Source organism: Gopherus flavomarginatus, chromosome 2 (genome assembly GCF_025201925.1).
Source record: "Gopherus flavomarginatus isolate rGopFla2 chromosome 2, rGopFla2.mat.asm, whole genome shotgun sequence".
NCBI lineage: Eukaryota > Metazoa > Chordata > Testudines > Testudinidae > Gopherus > Gopherus flavomarginatus.
The window spans coordinates 5,307,469-5,327,926 of record NC_066618.1 but is presented as its reverse complement, the minus strand read 5'-3'; the positions used below and the strand labels follow the sequence as shown (position 1 = coordinate 5,327,926).

At 41.9% G+C, this 20,458-nt stretch overlaps 1 protein-coding gene across 8 annotated transcripts in view; it reads right to left on the bottom strand.

Moving 5' to 3' along the window:
- SETD2 (SET domain containing 2, histone lysine methyltransferase) overlaps positions 1 to 20,458 on the bottom strand; it is a 157,266-nt gene that overhangs the window by 63,072 nt on the left and 73,736 nt on the right. For 7 of the 8 annotated variants that reach the window (XM_050942380.1, XM_050942385.1, XM_050942384.1 and 4 more), the window contains 2 exons: positions 4,767 to 4,815; positions 791 to 971 (listed from right to left, as the gene is read on the bottom strand). In XM_050942380.1, the coding sequence (XP_050798337.1) occupies positions 791 to 971; positions 4,767 to 4,815 (230 nt within the window). Of the gene's footprint in view, positions 1 to 790; positions 972 to 4,766; positions 4,816 to 20,458 lie in introns of those variants that run through there. The other variant, XR_007772824.1, reaches the window with a different exon arrangement.

Sequence of the window (20,458 nt, the reverse complement as noted above, 5' to 3'; positions counted from 1 at the left end):
AAAAGTCACTTTACCTGAGCAAATGCAGCCTGATGAAACTGTTTGTGGAGAAAGGGGAAGGAAGGGTAATGGGAGAGAAATAGCTGCCTGATGATGCATTTCCTTGCGTTATTTTTTTTGCTGGATAGCCACTGAATAATTTCAATTTTTTATATATAAAAAGGTGCTTTTGAGGATTTTCTATGTATCCAGGGAAGTTATTTCTTTTTTGGCTTTGCACTTTTATTATCTGCAGTGTGCAGGCAGGTCCTAGTGCAAAGTAATTTAAAATTAAATAGAGTATTTCCTGGATAGGCTAAGGGGAAGTCTTCAGAGTCCAGGTTGGTACCCTCTGACTTCCCTTCTAAACTTTCCCACTTTCATGGTCATTTCTGAATGAGAACTGGATACGGCTTCCATCACCAAAACACCACCAGCATAATTCATTCTCAAGCAGCACTGAGAAGTTGATGGGAGGCACTAAGGGTATTTGCAATGGTCTGTTCAGCTCTTCTCAGTTGTAGCTACACAACTCCAAGCTACCCTAGCTGAAGCGGACTACATTTGAAGCAGTCATCTAGAAATGAAAGACTTGCTTCCATGTCCATTATCAATGACCACACAGTATATTCATTTAATAGAAAATTTCCTTTTTCCTATTTATTTTCAGAAGGTCACAAAAAATCAACTTTGGCAACTTTAGTTTGAAAAGGCTAAATAAACTCAACTTTCCCCTGCTGGACTGACATGGGATCATCAGAACCCTCAGCATGAGCATCCTTGATGGAAATGGTACAGTAAGACAACTTGCCTGTCATCCGGCCTCTTGGTTCCTCGCTCATAGGCCGAAGATGGTGGGGACAATGACTCTCTCCGTTTCTTCTTCTCTTTACTCTGGCTCTGCCTCTCAGGGTCTCTCTCTCTGCTCTGGTTTGGATTCTTTGGGGTAGCAGTTTGATCCCTATGACCAACTGCATCCCTCCCCCGGTCTCCTGTTAAGCAAGATGGATAAAAGGAAGTAGTCTTTAGATTTCAGTAGGTTTCTCCTTTCACCTTTGCTGCTGTTGTCGTACGTGTATTTTTTGGCCCAATCACTCAAATGAAATACAGGATGCCTCCTATTAGCACTACACTGTAGTTATGGACGAGACAATACTTTCTTTTTAACACTCTATTTTTAGTGACTTCTCTCTTTCCTGGGACATTACGTAACAGATCGAAATTTATCATGCTTATTCTTAGACCCCATGGGAATTCCCCCCTCCTCCTCCAACTGAATTTGAAAAAAATTTAATCAGAGTGAAAAATGAGGTCTTCAGACCTTAATATAGGTTATTAGATGCATTTTTGCACTTGAAAAGTTTGGATATAAAAAACTTGGCATGCGCATAGTCTTCAACATTGATTACATATTTTATTAGACTTGAAAAGCATCTGGCCTAGAACTCTAGGAGTTTTTAACAAGGGGAAGCACATAATGTGTGTGGTAAAACTTGAATTTTGTCTCCAGATAATCAGCCCAGGTGACGAAGCGCACTGGCGGAGTGTGACTTTGTATCAATCACTAGGGACACGTTTTGACACTACGGCCTCTTTCATGTACAGTTTGAACATAATTGCTTCCGTAAAACCCTTTAAAACAAGAAACAGGTCCTACTCAGTGTTTAGACATGTTGACACAACACAATATATTCCTTCAACTTTTTGGCACTTTATCTTTTACACTACTGTCATTTTTCACAATTGATCTGTGCACCCCGAATTTGCAGCACTGACATGTTACTATACCTATCAAGGAACTGTCACAATTATAAGACACTTGCAGTGAGACAGGTCATGATATTTTGCGCTGTTATCAGTGATTCTTCAATAGTGATCTCCAGCGCATACGCTGTCTGTCTGCAAAATAGTGTCACACTGATGAAGCACTTGTCAGTCTGCAAGGAGTGATGCCTTCTGCTACCTGTAAGCACAGTCTAGGATGCTTTTCATAAAGGCCAGAGATTTTTCAAACCCCAACACTTACTTATATCCTGATTCCTATCTTAGTCAAGGGTGGGTGGGGAAAGAGGAATTAAGCACAAACAAAATTACAGAGGTACCAAACATGCAGAAGGAAAGAACGGTCAAGTGACCTGGAGAGGAAGGACAGCAGGAAACAGGGACATTTGGCCCCATAAAATAAGAGCCTTCTACAAGCTGTGAAGAAATTTTATAGAATCAGAATTTAAGACTATTGAAGCCCATCTGATAATTTCTACACCTAGCCTACAACTTCTCTCTGAGCTATGAACGAACGGCATGGATACAATCTGCAGATTTCATAATCAGTTACACCTATCACATTAAGAGAATTTCTTTATTTTATTTAAATTTATATTTATTTTTAATTTATTTAAATTTATTTATCATTTAATTTTTTTTATATTTCTTTAACAGTATCCTATTTCTTTTTATCTCATTAATAGTGTCTTAATATTAATGTCACCTGTACGGCTGCCAAATGGAAAGGCATAGAAAGGGGAAAGAGAAGTGAAGATGCTCCAAAAGAAGAGCTTGATTTTAAAAAATGTCCCACTTCTGAAAGCCACAGCATTATACCACAAGAGAACTCTGAAGTGAATGTATTGTCACAGTATGAGTGCACATATAACATACCATGGTGCTGTACTGTATTAATAGTTAATTCCTTGAGTGCTCATATCTGAATCATTGCAAAGCTGAAAATTTGCAAGGACTTGGGTTGTGCAATTGTCTAATATATCCAACACATCTCAAGAATGCCATTAATTCTTCAGGGTACAGCAGAGTATTTTCCGTCGCTAGCACAATTCAATTAATTTGTCAAAGGTCATCCAATCAATGTAAAACTAGCATGAATTGCTGTTTGTGAAGAGCAGTAGAGTCGCTCTTTCTGCAGTGCTTGAGAACAACCTCTTTAGCTCCAATCTTTTTTACATAAGGAAAAATAAATAAATAAATAAATAAATAAATAACAGGCCCTTAAGTCCCTGCAAATGGGCAACATAAGGTGCCCAGGGCATGTAAGTCACTTTCCACAAATGCCCCCATGTCACGTAGCACTAGATGTAATTTAACATCTTGTTTTAATTGATTTTGTTCTTGTAGGGCTGTGCATAGATAAAAAGTAACAAGCACTACACACCAGATTTGAGTTCCCCCTCTCCTCATGAAACAGTGAGTAAAAGGTGCAAACACACAGTCCGAGCTAAAGTTACAAATCAGTGACCTGGTGAGACAGAATTGCAACCCAGGGGTACAAACTGCTTCTGTTTCTTGTTTATATCGAACCCCAGTATGCATGGAGATCCTTGGACCCAGGTACAAAAGAGCTACTGATTTGTAAACTGAGCTTGGAAACAATGTTCTAATCTTGCCTTTTATCCAGGCTATGGTACCAGTCTCAAAGTAGGTTTGAACACTTTTTACATCCACTCACATTGGTCTGCTGATACGCTTAAGCTTAATATGAGTCAACAGTGTGATACTGTTGCAAAAAAAAGCAAACATGATTCTGGGATGCATTAACAGGTGTGTAAACAAGACACGAGAAGTCATTCTTCCGCTTTACTCTGCGCTGGTTAGGCCTCAACTGGAGTATTGTGTCCAGTTCTGGGCACCGCATTTCAAGAAAGATGTGGAGAAATTGGAGAGGGTCCAGAGAAGAGCAACAAGAATGATTAAAGGTCTTGAGAACATGACCTATGAAGGAAGGCTGAAGGAATTGGGTTTGTTTAGTTTGGAAAAGAGAAGACTGAGAGGGGACATGATAGCAGTTTTCAGGTATCTAAAAGGGTGTCATCAGGAGGAGGGAGAAAACTGTTCACCTTAGCCTCCAATGATAGAACAAGAAACAATGGGCTTAAACTGCAGCAAGGGAGATTTAGATTGGACATTAGGAAAAAGTTCCTAACTGTCAGGGTAGTTAAACACTGGAATAGATTGCCTAGGGAAGTTGTGGAATCTCCATCTCTGGAGATATTTAAGAGTAGCTTAGATAAATGTCTATTAGGGATGGTCTAGACAGTATTTGGTCCTGCCATGAGGGCAGGGGACTGGACTCGATGACCTCTCGAGGTCCCTTCCAGTCCTAGAGTCTATGAAAAGTGGTTTTAAGCGGGTTCAGCAAACATGACTTAAGACCTGGTGCGTACGACACCTGAAGCTGGGGACCCACAAAAGGAAGATACTCAGTTAACGGGAGATGCACTGTATGGAGTCCAATACCAGTAGGCACAGAGAGAAGCCTCTGAGTTTAAAGCCCCCTCTGTCCATGTAGCGAGAAGCCTCTGTACATCCCACTCCGAATGTCCTTACTGTTATCGGATTATGTATTAGCTGTAGAGAGGAACAGTGGACTCATGGTTAAGACACTGGGCTGGGATTCAGGAGATGGGCGTTAAACTCTTAGCTCTACCATAGACTAAGTGACTTTGAGCAAGTCCTTTACTCTGTGCTGCAGTTCCCCATCTTAAAATGAAAATAGCAATACTTCCTTTCTCCCAACATTCGCCTGTACTGTCTACCTTGACTGTAAACGGTTTAGGGCAGAAACCGTCTTGAACAATGTGTATGTACAGCATCAACCACAAGGATCCCTTAGGTTCCACTGTAATACATATAATAAAAAAGTGTGTGTGTGTGTGTGTGTGTGTGTGCGCGCGCAGCCTCTCTGATAAGCATTCAACTTTAGACAGAAGGAAAATGAATCCTCTCTGGAGGAAATTAGTTTCAGCTGCTACTTGAAAGATTCCTTAGCTACATACCACTACTTTCCTTTTCTGCTTGACTCTTCTTTGGGATTCGATACACCTCCTGCAAAGCAAGCCAGACAAACAATCAAATTTTCAGCTGGACATTTGAGACCACTGCTGATATAACTGTGGGGTGGGAAGGATCACGTAAGTCCCACAAGTTTGTAAACAGAACAAAAAGGTCCAGATCTCTTAAAGTGCACATATAGTCCTAAAACATGGCATTGTGGTGGTCTCCATTTTATTTTCTCTCAATAACCTGTATATCAAATCTGTTCAGTTTATACAACCATTTCAAGTGCTACAGTCACTCTGTGTCAGCAATCCAAGTATGTCAGCAGAGGATTTAAGCCAGCAGGATCTACAGTTGCCATCTTTCCTGTTTACTATAAATATACAGAGTTGGAGATGTACTGAAATAAAAATCAAAGGATGCCTTTTCTAATGGTAAACCAACTCTGACCTGAATTAAATCATTCTCTTTCTGCCTCTTAAGGCCATGTTTACACAAGAGAGCTCACAGTGGTGCAGCTGCAAGCTCTCATGTAGCCACTCTAAGGGCTTGTCTACACTGGCACATTACAGCACTGCAATTTTCTCGCTCAGGGGTGTGAAAAAACACCCAGACACCCAAGTGCAGCAAGTTTCAGTGCCGTAAAGCACCAGTGTAGATAGCGCACCAGGGCTGGGAGCCGCACTACGCCCCTCGTGGAGGTGGGGTTTTTTTAGAGTTTTAACGTTGCCAGTATAGACTAGCCCTAAGGGGACAGACAGAACTCTCCTTTCAGTGTAATTAATCCACTCCCAATGAGTAGTGGTAGCTATGTCAGCAGGAGAGGTCAGATATGATGTGATCGACCTGGCCAAGACAAGCATTCGAGCTAAGCAGAGCTCTTCAAGTCTGAGAAAGGCAATCAGAGTGTTACAGCTAAATACAATGTGGAATAGATTGGGAAGCCTAGGAGTTAACTCTGTTGCAAGGGACCATTCAAAATGAAGTGGTCCATTAACACCTCTGCGGTCATAGGACAAAAGAAGGTAAGCCCTGTCCACACCGGAAACCTTAGGGCTTGGCTACATTAGCAAGTTAGAGCGCATTAAAGCAGCCCCAGGTGCCCTAACTCCTGAGGAGTCCATACTGGCAAGGCACCTAGAGCGCCTGGACTCTGCAGCTGGAGCGCTCCCGGTAATACACTTCCACGAAAAGCATAAGGCTTGCTGCACCCTAGCTAAACACTTGGGCGTCAGTATGGATGACGTGTTGCATTACTGCACTGTGACTGGCCTCCAGAAACATCCCATGATCCCCTGAAGTCAAGTGGCCATTGTTTTGAACTCTGCTGCAGGCGTGGGAATATCCCCTTTCAAAGCTCCATTTCTGACAGCGGGCTGCTTATCTGCTCCAGGACAAAGAAAACCATTAGTGTGGAATGCTGCTGTGTGTGGGGTCTGCTGCTGTCTGAACTTACAAGACAGCATGCTGACACATACTCAGCCCCCCAAAACACACTGTCTCTCCCCCCACATATACACAACACACTCCCTGTCATACTACACACACACCATTTGAAAAGCACGTTGAAGCCACTTGCACATAGGGATAGCTACCACAACACACTGCTCTTTGCGGTGCTGCGAGAGCTGCTCATGTGGCCCCACCAGTGCGCTTGCAGCTGACAGTGTAAACACAGGGCAGCGTTTTCCCTGCTGTGGTCTCCAAAGGCTGGTTTAACTCCCTGGGCTCTACATCTGCAAGTGCAGCCAAGCCCTTACACTGGTACAGCTGCACTACCAAGATAGAACTTTCGTGTAGCCACTGTAGGCAGACGGGAGAGAGCTCTCCTGTTGACATAATTAACCCACCTCCAACGAGCGGCGGCAGCTATATTGGTAGGGGAAGCTCTTGAAGATGGGCAGGTTGGTGGGAGAGGTCAGATATGGTGTGATCGTTTTGTGAAAAGTTTTTGCCCATGGGTGATAGAAAATGCTAACAAAGACAAACACCCTAGGTGAGCTCATTTGAGAGCTCATCATCATCAGATGCAAGCTCCTCGCAGACCAGGACACACCAACTCAAAGCAGCACCAGATATGCCAACTTTCATAATCAGATCGCAAGAGATGTGATTTCTGAGTAAAATTAAGCCTCACTCATGATCTTGTGAGAAAACTCTCAAATGTCAGGATTCACAGCTGAAAAAACAAATAAACAAACAGAAAAAAACATCCTGACATTTGAGAGTTCAGGAAGTGAGGCGAATTTTACTTGGAAATCCCATCAGACCCGGGTGCGGCAAGGGTTCCTGCTGTCAGGGTCACCTCAGGAATGATGGCTCCCCTGCCAGTCTGGGAAGTGGGAGAGGGGACTCTATTGCAGCTCCCAGACCTGGGGAGGGCAAAGAACCCTATGAGGAGCAGAGGCTGGGAGAGCTGGATTATGGCCTGGGGACTGCAGGGGGCTGAAGTGACCGGGGTGGATGCTGATGAGGTCGGGGGCTGTATTGATGGTGGATTCTGAGCAGATGGGATGAGTTCTGGGAATGGTGGGAGGTGATGGGGAGGTGCTGAACTGACAGGCAGAAGAGAGCAGCTGGGGGACTGAACTGAGGGGGGTTGGATAGGAACAGAACTGACGGGGGAACTACGGGGACAGGATTAATTGGGCAGATGTGGCGGTGATATTTCCTGCAGCAGGGGCCAAAATCACCTTATCCAATATCTGTGGGAGAGTGAACAATAGTTGTCCCATGCACACACCCTGGGGATGGGCAGGTGGAGTTCAAAAAAAATCAAGGAACTGACCTAAAAACACAATATAATCTTTTTTTTTTTTTTTTAAATGTCATGATTGTTGGGCCAATCTCATGATTTTTGATCTCTCAAAGTTGGCACTGCAGCACTAGACCCTGCTGTAAGAGATGCAAAACCCACAGACATATCTCTACTGCTATGATGATCAATGCCCTCACCCTCCCAACAGCACACCTTTAAAGATCCACATATACCTATCACAACATGTGGTGCACCTCAGAACAGTGCATCAAATGCCACACAACAGCTAAGAAGGTAAAACCAGACAATCACTATGATCTCAAAAATGAAAAAATTATTAAAGACAAAAACACGCTATCATCTGCGGGCAAGCACTTTTCACAAAATGATCACTCTGTACATGACCTCTCAGTCCTCGTCCTCAAAGGAAACCCACACAACATCTTCAAAAGATAAGCCTGGGAACCTACAGTCATTACTTTGGTAGACACTAAAAGTCATGGACTCCATAAGGATACTGGTTTTATGTCTCTTTACAACAATCTGTAACTCACTAACACTCCTTTGTCTTATGACTGCAGAGGTGTTAATTTTGAGTGGTCCCTTGCAATGCATTAACTCCTATACTTAAATCTGTTCCACCTTATATTTAGCTGTGACACCGATTACCTTTCCCAGGTAATCAAGTCTATACTAGAAAATTAGGTTGGATTTACTATGTCAAAAGTGTGAAAATCCACACTCTCTGAGCAGCATTGTTAAACTGACCTAAGTCTCCATGTAGCCCTTGTCTACACTAAAGGGAAAAGTCCATCTAAGCTATGCAATTTGAGTTACGTGAATAGTATAACTCAAGTGAACATAACTTAGATCTTCTTACTGCGGGATCCACACTACGCAATGTAGTCAGCTCCCCTTGCTCTTCTCTACCCAGTGGAGTACAGGAGTCAATGGGAGAGCAATCTGTGGTCAATTTAGTGAGCCTTCACCAGACCCGCTAAATTGATTGCTGATGCATTGATCACCAAGCGTCGATTTCCTTAGCACTAGGCCTCTTGGGGAAGTGGAGTACAACGGATTATGCAGAAGCCAGTACAGGATCCAATTCACTCTTCAACAAGTGCACTGGCTCTAGAGGGCTAACAGCTAGAATATTTACCAGGAAAGAATTCCTATGTAGAAAAGGTGCTTAAGCATACGCTTAAGTGCCTTCCTGAGCCCCAGAACTATGTTTGTGAAACTGGGACTGAACATGTTTAGCTGGCCCTCTCGTAACAAACAGTTTCGGCACATCCGCCCAGTAGGCTTTTCCAGGAAAAGGTGCATCAACTATGCATGGTCATACCTTTCACTTTACACAATTGTGGTTCAATCAGCACACTCCAGGAAAATACAAGCAGCTATTCCACATCTCAGCTGCTGGCACAAAGCTCAGGGGTGTTTCTCAAGATAGATATTTTAGGATCTGGGATTTCTTATGCCATGCCGAAAAGCCAACAGCCTCATTGGACATAGTGATGAAAGGAAATCTGCTTTGCGATTTGGGCTGCTATGTTTTCAAGCATTAAAGTCTCAAAGCTGGATTGCCTAGCATTGAGCAAGGTGGAAATGCTAACACGTAATCCAGTGGTTCCCAAACTTTAACAACCTGTGAACCCCTTTCACTAAAATGTCAAGTCTCACGAACCCTCTCCTAAAAATGAGTATTTTCAGGGATTTTCTCCTTTACCTGAATATAAATTATAAAAGCTGTGATCTTGGAAATTTATTTTTATAACATGCTTATTACACACTATTATTAATAATAATTTATCATTCCAGTGTTTTTATTACATTACGAAAACAGCAATACTCTTCCAAGATCTCACTTTCATAGCTTGTATTGTTTTGAATAAGTCTGTTATAAGACAAGGCTCCTATGTTTCATCAAGGAGCATGGGATGTGAAACAGCATGAAGGTATTTAAGAAGCCAACTCAAAGAGTTCCTCCTACACAAGCATTCAGGTCTTGAGCAGTCTAGGCAAACAACACACATTACAACAGAGCTTAAACTTGTTCTTCATAATAATTTCAAAAACAACACTAGTTGCCTATTTAATTTCAAAAACAGCAAAAAAATCCACCTCCCTTTCCATTTCTTATAAGGAGTCTGGAAATTGAAATCTCCTCACTGTGATAGATATGCTTGCTTTGATCTGCTTAGCTCTTGGAAGTCCAGGGGCTCCGAGCTGGTGGTTTTGTGCTGCCCGTGGTCCCTAGGGACAGCTCTGTCTGCCATTAGGGAATTTTTTCCCCAAGATCCTCCTGTAACATTTTGTGAACCCCAGTTTGGGAACCACTGATGTAAGCTGATCTCTCTGTATTGCTGACCTGACCTATGAAGTCCAGCTTTATCCCACTGGCAGCTACTGGGAAAGGAATTTGACGAGGAAATTGGATGACTAAGCACACTCTCAGCATTCTCTTTGAATGGAGCTAGCCCTGATGCTTGAATAAGACCATGCACTGGGTGAAGAGATCTGATTTGCACTGTAGAGGTTGGCTACCAACACTCACTACTGCTCCTTGACCTACACGCAGGAGCTCAGGGAACTCATCAGCAGTCAACACTGTTCAACTGTTCACACAGGGACAAGGTGGGTAAAGTAATATCTTTTATTGGACCAATTTCGGTGGGTGAGTGAGATAAGCTTTTGAGCTTTTGCAGAGCTCTTCTCCAGGTCTGGAAAACTTACTCAGAGCATCACAGCTAAATACAAGGTGGAAAAGATTCCCCAGCATTAGTACTACTTATGCTGAACAATCTGTTCCACCTTGTATTTAGCCGTTACACTCTGAGTAAGTTTCCCAGACCTGAAGAAGAGCTCTGCAAAAGCTCAAAAGCTTATCTCACTCACCCACCGAAACTGGTCCAATAAAAGATACTACTTCACTCACCAGCCCTGCTGAAAGCAATTCCGGGCCCCAGGGCAGAATAGTCAATGCCCCCCCCCACACACACAAAAAAAAAGAATGGCTGAGGTTTATGACCCTACTTTTTATGTTATTGGTAACACATTACAACCCACTGTGTGTAAATTGCGACATTGCTTGATCTAGTTAACATTTTCTCCCAGTTACAACACCAGTATTAAACAAATTTTGAGCCTAAATATAAGATGTAGAATTTGTTATTTTGAGTTATATATTTAAATTAAATAAATACATTATGGAATAAAATTAATTAATATATAAAACATTTAAAGCAGCACAAAGTAAGAAAACACCTACAGTATCAAGTAGGCTAATTAAACACCTAATCGTCATTCATGTATAATCTAAAGACAAGGAAAAAACTGATATACAAGATGTAACTGAATATGCCCAACCAGGTTGAAATACACAATACAATACTGGTGCATTTGGTGCTCTGGGACATCAATGCCCAGAGCAATGAGCAGATGGTAGGCACGGTGCGCCACATCTACCAGGAATTCTCCAAGGAGGCAGCCAGGGGATAAGGCAGAGGGAAAACCCACTCATTCTCTGGCTTAGCGGTGGAGGTGGCCCATTATCCTGTGCTCCTGATAGCGAAGGGGTTCTCAGACTTTTGTATTGATGACCCCTTTCACATAATAAGCATCTGAGTGTGACCCCCATTATATATTAAAAATACTTGTGCATATATTTAACATCAATATAAATGCTGGAGGCAATGCGGGGTTTGGGGTGGAGGTTGACAGCTCGCGACCCCCCGTTTGAGAGCCTCTGTCATAACGGCTTGTCAGCCAGTGCTAGCGGCAGCGAGGGAGGGGCTGGACCCACCTGCCTCTCAGTAAACCTAAGGTGGTTCAGCTGGGTGGTTGAATTTGCTGGCTTGTGTCTGGCGATGAGTTGCAGCCCTGGGGAAGGAAATCTGGTAGAGCACAGGGAGCTTGTTCCTCTTTCAAGTCTCCCTGTCCTCACCCCTGCAGCTGGAAAGCCAGCATGGCAGGCACAGCAGCTCCCAAACCACCAGAGGAGACAGCAAGCTCCATGGTTCCCAGGCTGCTGTTGTGAATGCTCTGCCAGAACAGCAGGTGCAGCAGCGCTCTGAAAAACTTACTGGCACAATGAGGGAAGGCGCTCTGTACAGAACAGCAGGAAACAGATCGCTCTCTTTTTCTAAACTGTAATTTAAAAATATGTATCTATCCCATCCGCCTTTTAAATCGCTGGGCCCCTGGGCAATTGACCCCTTCCCCCTGTCGGCAGGCCTGTCACTCCCCGTGCGTCTCTAATAGTCTGGGACCAACAGGTCTATTACAACACTGCAAACTTCTGCCACAGTAAGTCTCATTGTCTTGCCTGATGATGCTTGCAAATGTGCCTGAGATAACGGAAGGTTCTGAATACCTTGAGGGGCATTTCTGCACTGTTCTAGAGCTACTGAAGCAGCTCACTTTCCCCTACATAACCAGTTACCATGGGTAAGGTGACATTTTTATCATATTTCTGACTACTGCTACATTAAGACAAAAATGAATAATGAGGATTTCACAGTGAAGACACTGGGAAAGTAGAACATTTCTTGCCTTTACTGTCCACTGAATACCTGCTTCGCAGATTAAAAATAAATTCATTTTCTTATCACAATATTATTCTGTGGCAAAACTTGCTTGTCTTTGGTATTTCTAACACAGGTGACGTTAGCCACCTTGTTCTGGTAATTTCTCTAGCACGGATCGTGCCGGAATATCTTTGTATAGCAGAAGGATGGTCCCGTGTTTAGGGCACCAGGCTGGGGCTTGGGAGACCAAACGTCAATTCTCTGCTCTGCCACAAACTTCTTCTATGATCTTGAGAAAGTCAGTGTCTCTGGGCCTTATTTCCCCATCTGTACAATGGTGATAGTAGCACTTCCCTACCTGACAGGGTGTGTATGAGGATAAACCAATTAGAGATTGTGAGACGCTCAAATACTATGGCAATGTGGGGCCACAAGTACCTAAAATAAGAATGTTGCAAACGCCAATATAGCTCTTGGGACAGTATTTGGGGCTGATGCCTCATTAAAAGGAGTGCAAAATCTATGGAAGCCTACCATAACAAGTTATTAAACTCAGAGACTACATGGTCTAGTGCAGTGGTTCTCAACCAGGGGCACATATACCCCTGGGGGCATGCAGAGGTCTTCCAAGGGGTACATCAACTCATCTAGATATTTGCCTAGTTTTACAATAAGCTACATGAAAAGCACTAGTGAAGTCAATAAAAACTAAAATTTCATACAATAACTTGTTTGCACTGTTGTATATACTATACATTGAAATGTAAGCACAATATTTATATTCCAATTGATTTATTTTATAATTATATGGTAAAAATGAGAAAGTCAGCTATTTTTCAGTACTTGTGTGCTGGGACACTTTTGTATTTTTATGCCTGATTTTGTAGGCAAGTAGTTTAAGTGAGGAAGCCTGGGGGTACACAAGACAAATCAGACTCCTGAAAGGAGTACAGTCATCTGGAAAGGTGAGAGACAGGTGTAGTGCATCCAGTACCATGAATGCTCAGGTCAATTGCAACTGCTGTGCCTCAGTTTCCCCATAAGTAAAATGCAAGTAACCATTTACTTCACATGAGTCTTGAGATAACGAGCCATTCCTCAGCACTGTCCACCAGTGGTCTGAACACCGATACGATTATTGATTACAGTGTAATTTTTTTAAAAGCATAAATGTTCTCTACATATTTTCATTATTTTAAGGGTTGTTCAAGTTTCAAACTTAATTATCCAGTGGATCCTTGAAGCTAAAATCAAATAACCCCATTTTATTTACCAAAATTCTCCTTGCTACTTTAACTCTTTACCCAACACTTGTTTAGCAAGGAGTTCATTGCTTACACAGAGCCTCTCACCTCCAGCCATTTTACCAGGGTTTGTGAACTTATCAGATCTCAAGTTAATCAGGACTGGGCCTGGCCAGTACTTGGCCATGAGTGCTAAGGAGTCATACTTCTCTGAGGCATGAGCCAATGTCAAAGCATAGTGTTAAGAGTTTTGTGCTGGTGGATGTGCTGCCTCTCAGATGAGATATAAAAGAGGTCCATTTGTGGTCATTAAAAATCCCAGGGCAATTTTTACAATGGTAGATGTGTTAGGTCTCTGATTCTAACCAAATACCATCTCATGTAATTACATTTTATAAGAATACAATTTTCCCTTGTCCAGATGACTTGATATTTTTCTTTACTTCCTGGCCTATGCTATTGTTTGGTGTTCATTGTGTGCTATAACTTGATTCCATGCCCAGAGCTGGTTTCATTGGTAGGTGAAGTGAAACCAATAACCCTTATTTACTTCAGAGATGTCGAGGTTAATGTCTGTAAAGTATTTTTGGGTTTCTGAATTAAAGGTACTACAGCACTGCAGAGTATTATTAAAAGGTGCTATGTAATTATTTACTTCATAGTTTGCACTTGAAAAACACTGTACAAATGATTATTAAAATAAATCACTTTCTCTGAGGCTCCAGCCAAATCCTAAGCAATGCATTTATGACCTCCCACAATAACATCCACAATAATGCTTTGTTTGTAATGTCAGATGAAGACATCGCTGCAGGAACAAAGGGGAGAAAGCCAGTTTAGGAGACAGAACTCAGAACAAACTGATTGTGTGTGTGGGCATTTTACTTATCTTGAATATACATTACACACACATGCACATTTCTTCAAATGTTAAGCTCTTTAGGGCACGGATTTTCTGTCTCATGTGGCTAATGCATAGTACATTGTTGGTGCTACATTTTCATTTTTGGTGTCAATAGGATGGTCTGTGAAACGCCTTTTACGCATAGCACTACTTTCATCCTTATCTTAGAAGATTTCTAATAAGTATGCCACTGTTATATCTATGTACCAAAGCAGTTAATGTAATAATAGGAATCTTTCTATGCTTGAGCAGTTAAAACATCTATATATTTTCTATTAATTAGTTCTGTGCATTATATTTTGGGCCCTGAGCTTGTAAACATGTATACACATTTAGTTTTATTCACATGAGTAATTAAGGTTAATGGGACTACTTATGTGATTAAAGTTAAGCACATGCATAAGAGTTGGCAGGATTAGAGTTTTGGACTGCAATTGTGATTAGTGATCTAAGTGTTCTTGTCAAGTACCTCTGGATATGTTTAGTAATAATTATTTAAATGAAATATTAACCAATTGTATAGCATTATGGATTGTGAAACACCTTTCATAATCACCCATGTTTTAAATTGTATACTATTTAAATGTAAATGTTTGTTCTTATTGCACTCATTACGTGTAATAAAATATGCATTTCACGATAATGATCCTATAATATGTGTAACAACTTGCATATGAGTCAGTTTGTGGAGCTGCATTCTGGATCAGTGATGTTTTCTTTGTAATTTTCTCCTATTATTTTAGTTTCAACTCAGACCAAGACACTGCTGCTACCTACAGGGCTAACTGGAATAGCTAATGGAGAGCATCTCCAATCCATGCCCTTCCCAGACTGATTAAGGTTAATTACCAAGACTAGAAACTAATTTAATACTCTGTGGAAGTGGAATATGTGATGAACTAGCCATTTTCTGTCTGCATAATACTGAAAGTCAAGTGAAAAGATACAATAGCATTCATACTGGGAAAGAAAACTGACCTATTGGAAAGTAACAGAGGCAGACTGTTATGGGGGATGCTTCCATAAAGCGTGAGGGCTATAAATGTAGGCCAATTCAGAGTATTCCTAAGCATCTGGACCCCTCTATTAAAAATGCCTCCAATAAAACATGTCCTCTTTCAGGTCCACAAATGCTAAGTCACATCAGTAAATGGTCATCACCACATCATACAAAAGAAACTAGGTTAGCATAATCTGCTGGGACTCCATGGATTTGTGTTTGATTTTTTTTACATAGGGCTAGATTCTGCTAATGGATCTACACAAGTACCCAGCTGGAACCTCAGTGAAGTCAACAGTACTCTGCACAGCACAATGGTCCTTACCCTGAAACTGCCAGCTCCTCTGAACAGGTCTTTCCACTGGGTGTCGTACGGACACAGTGTACTGTCAGTACTTCAGTAATCATGTCCCAATCAAAGTAATGCACTATTTTCAACATAGCATTAAAGAAAATCTTTTGAATCCAAAGGCGGGAAAGACTAAACTGATGGCTAACAACGTGATGTCTACACAAAATAATATGATGAGGCTTTCCTGCCACTGTGATTGAGTGCTGGCAGTTTCTTTTGTATGTCTATAACTCAGCTGCACTTAAACATTAAAAAAGCTAATCGCTGCTTAACCTCTGCCTTCAAAATCTCAACTCTAAGTCAGTTTCATTTTTTTTAAGGTTCAATACAAAACTTAATTTAAAAGGGAGGCTGCACTACTCACCTCAGCAGTCTAAGCGTTCAGAGAACAAGTGCTTGTCAACATAAATAAAAATAAGTTCATATTCTTCAAAAGGTTTAAACATTTCATTATTCATTTCCCCATTTAAAGCCTGGTGCAGCCATCTTGCTCAAAAGTGATGTCATTTGAGATGCTGTCCGTGAGTGTCTGAATGCACTGATTAACCTAGCTTTCAGCCTGCTTTAATGGTTTAGGGTCAGAAGTAAAACTAATAAATACTTCAACAAAATGTTTATTTTAAAATACTAAACAAAGTTTTTATTATTTAAAGCTGATCAGAAATTGATTTACAGCCTTTTCCACTGGACTTCCCAGTGTCACAAAATGACAATTTTTGGCAAGGTGTTTATCTCCAGCACTAGACTTAGAAAACCCAATAGCCGTTAAAAACCACATTTTGCTATTTTATTGATGGGAAGAAAATGCTTTTTGTCCTATTCGGCTATGTGCACAAATTTCCTTTCAATGAGTTAAATCAATGTTTAAGAAATCCTAAAGAAAAACAACTCACTCTGCTTAAAATGAAATCTTGCAGTGCATTAGTGCAAAGAGTAACTACCGGATAACTACGCAAGTGCTATTGCAGGTCCAAAAACAGAGTGGGTTTCAGATAGTTTTAGTTACTTGGTTTGGTTTTAGTGTTAGCCTCTTTTTATAAGGGAAAATATAATCCTTATTTTTGTTTTTACATAGAATTTATAACAGTGCTTGAAACAGTAATTGTCAAACTCAGCAAAAAATATTTGAATACTGATTTATTGGCTTTGATACCATTTTTGAAGTATTAATTCTATATAAAATGTTCCCATTTGAATTGTACAGGTCTGTTGCAACTTACGCGCATTTAACATGCGCGATTTCAACTTTACGCGTATGACCAGAGTTGGGGGGGCATGGCCTCAAGCGGAGGGGGGCATGGCCTCAAGATTTAAAGGTCCTGGGGCACAAGCTGTGGAAAATAAAGAATAAAGCCTGGCGGAGCCCTTTAAATTCCGCCCGCAGCTCCAGCAGCGAGGCCAGGGCCAGCATTTAAAGGGCTCCTCCGGGGAGCCCTTTAAATGTCCCCCCCCCACCCCGGCCTGGCCGCTGGAGCTGCGGGTGGGGTTTAAAGGGCTTGAGGATATAATTTTGAGTATACGCAGTTTTTGCTTTACGTGATAACGGCGGAACGGAACCCCTGTGTAAGATGAGATTTGCCTGTAAATGGAGAAAAAAAAATGTTTTGTCGAAAGTATTTTTGCTTTAATGAGAATAATATTTCATTTTGCAAGATATTAAGATTCAAGGTAGACTAGTTGTGGTACTCTGGATATATTTTAAGTCTTAGGCCTGGTCTACACTAGGAAATTAGGTTGGTATCACTACATAGCTTAGGGGTGTGACAAATCCACATTCCAGAGTGATGCAGTTAAACCAACCTAGCCCCCAGTGTAGAGAGCTCAAGATAGCACAGCCAAGTTTCTCCGCTTGAGCTAGATGCTTGTGCGAGGCAAGATCTACACTACAGGCTTCTATTGGTATAACTATGTCACTCAGGGGTGTGAAAAATCCACACCTTTGAGCAATGCAGTTATACCAGTCTAACCTCCGATGTAGACAGTGCTATGTCCGCAGGAGGGCTCCTCCCGTCAACATAGCTACTGCCTCTCACAGAGGCGGATTAGCTACGCGGACAGGAAAAGCCCTCCCATCAGCATCTGAGTGTCTTCACTTAAGCACTGCAGCAACGCAACTGCACCGGTACAGTGGCACTAATGCAGCTTTTTAAGTGTAGATCTGCCCTGGGAGTGCAAGCACACTGTGAAACAACACGAGCTACACAGAGTGATCTGATCAGCAGTACATACAGATTATATTAGCAGAGTGATTGGATTAGCTGCTGAAGAGGTCTAACTCCAGCTACTAAATCCCAACTGCATTGTTAGCTCCAGTGTTAACAGCATGCATTATTAGTCCCGATGGACTAGCTAGCTTGAATTTAAGAGCACAACTTCACTTGATCTAGAGATGTGTGTGTGAATGAGAGTCACACAGGGGCAAAACTCAAGTTATATCTCCAGCTAACAATGCAGTAAAGACGAGCCCTTTGAGTTCCTTACGTGTAGATTGGGGCCAATATTACTTGCCTTCCTTATACAGGTGGTTAGGATAAATTCAGTGATGTTTTTGATGCTCACCTAGTACAATGAGAAGAGCCACAGAAAAGTCTAAATACTTTTTCATATGCTCTTATTCACGTATTGCTATCATGTATTTGTGGATCAAAAAACCTGTGCTGGGTTTATGATTGTGTTTATAGAAAAAAAATCACAGGGAACTTCCTGTGGTAAGAACATTATTAAAATGCTAAGTCTGTCCTCGCCCTATTTTTGCACCATGGCGAGATATGTAATTTGAAGTTAACAAAAGATCAAGAAGAACGACATCTGAAATGGCTCCATCCCACCATCAACCTCAGCCTGGACCAGTCCACACAAGAGATCCACTTCCTGGACACTACAGTGCTAATAAGGGATGGTCACAAACACCACACTATATCGGAAACCTACTGACCGCTATACTTACCTACATGCCTCCAGCTTTCATCCAGACCACACCACACAATCCACTGTCTACAGCCAAGCAACTGCATTTGCTCCAATCTCTCAGACAGAGGCAAACACCTACAAGATCTTTATCAAGCGTTCTTAAAACTACAATACTCACTTGCTAAAGTGAAGAAACAGACTGACAGAGCCAAAAGAATACCCAGAAATCACCTGCTCCAGGACAGGCCCAACAAATAAAGTAACAGACCACCACTATCCGTCACCTTCAGCCCCCAACTAAAACCTCTCCAGCGCATCATCAAGGAACTACAACCTATCCTGAAAGATGATCCCTCACTCTCACAGGCCATGAGAGACAGGCCAGTCCTCGCTTGCAGACAGCCCCCCAACCTGAAGCAAATACTCACCAGCAACCACAGACCACACAACAAAAACACTAACCCAGGAACCTATCCTTGCAACAAAGCCCATTGCCAACTCTGTCCACGTATCTATTCAGGGGACACCACCATAGGACCTAATCCCATCAGCCACACTATCAGAGGCTTGTTCACCCGCACATCTACCAATGTAATATATGCCATCATGTGCCAGCAATGCCCCTCTGCTATGTACATTGGCCAAATCGGACAGTCTCTATGCAAAAGAATAAATGGACACAAATCAGACGTCAAGAATTATAACACTAAAAAACCACTCGGAGAACACTTCAACCTCCCTGGTCACTCAGACCTAAAAGTCGCAATTCTTCACCAAAAAACCTAAAAAACAGAGTCCAACGAGAAACTGCAGGACTGGAACTAATTTGCAAACTGGACACCATTAAATTAGGCTTGAATAAAGACTGGGAGTGGATGGGTCATTACACAAAGTAAAAACTATTTCCCATGCTAATTTTTCCCCTACTGTTACTCATACCTTGTTGGCAACTGTTTGAAATGTGCAATCCTGATTATCACTACAAATTTTTTTTCTCCTGCTGCTAATAGCCCACCTTAATTGATTAGTCTTGTTAGAGTGGTACAGCAACACCCATTTCTCTGTGTGTGCGTGTGCGCGTGCGCGTCTTCCTACAGTATTTTCCACTGCATGCATCGATGAAGTGGGTTTTAGCCCACGAAAGCTTATGCCCAAATAAATTTTTTATAGTCTCTAAAGTGCCACAAGTACTCCTCATTCTTTACACTACACAAAGAAATCACAAGACTGCACAGAAGAAATTCATTAAGTGTAACAGAAGCAGGAAGCTTGTGAAGAATATATAAATCTGTTGGCCACCAGAGTATAAAGGGAGCAACTCTGAACGATAAAGACACTGCAGAGAGGCTAGATGATGCCCATGTCCTCTCTCTCCATCACCAAGGATACTGGGGAGATGCAATGCCAGGCTTTTCGTCTATGCCTCTTCACATTGGAAGGAGTGGTAGGCTTAAGGACACTATTTATGTAGATCCAGTGCCAGCAACTGGAGTAGCAGCAGCTGTGTGCACTGCCAACAATTTCAGCACCCCCCCGTCACCACCATCATACTGTTGCCCAGAAGAAGCCCATTTACTTGGGTCATGTATGGGGAAGAGTTAGTCTATACTGCATGTTACACTACATCCTATCAATTTCCAAGGGAACTTACATAATAAGATTTGTAATACAATGGTCTTATTGACACTTAACACATGCAGCTCTCAGGAAACACAAAAAATTGGGTAGAATAACCATAAAAAACTCCAGTACCCAAAATGAGCCATCTAGTGGCTAAAATAGAAACAGCCTGAAAGTAAGAGGGAAGAAGTAGGTTAGACTCTAGGAATTGGATTCCCCAAGCCCCACAAACCATTAGGCCAATTAGATAATGGACTTTGCCAAGGCAGGTTACTGATAGAGCCCTGCAAATCTGCAGATATCCACTTTATATCTGTGTGTATCTGCATCTGTGGTTGTACTGTTTACCATCTTTGCAGATCTGATGTGAATCC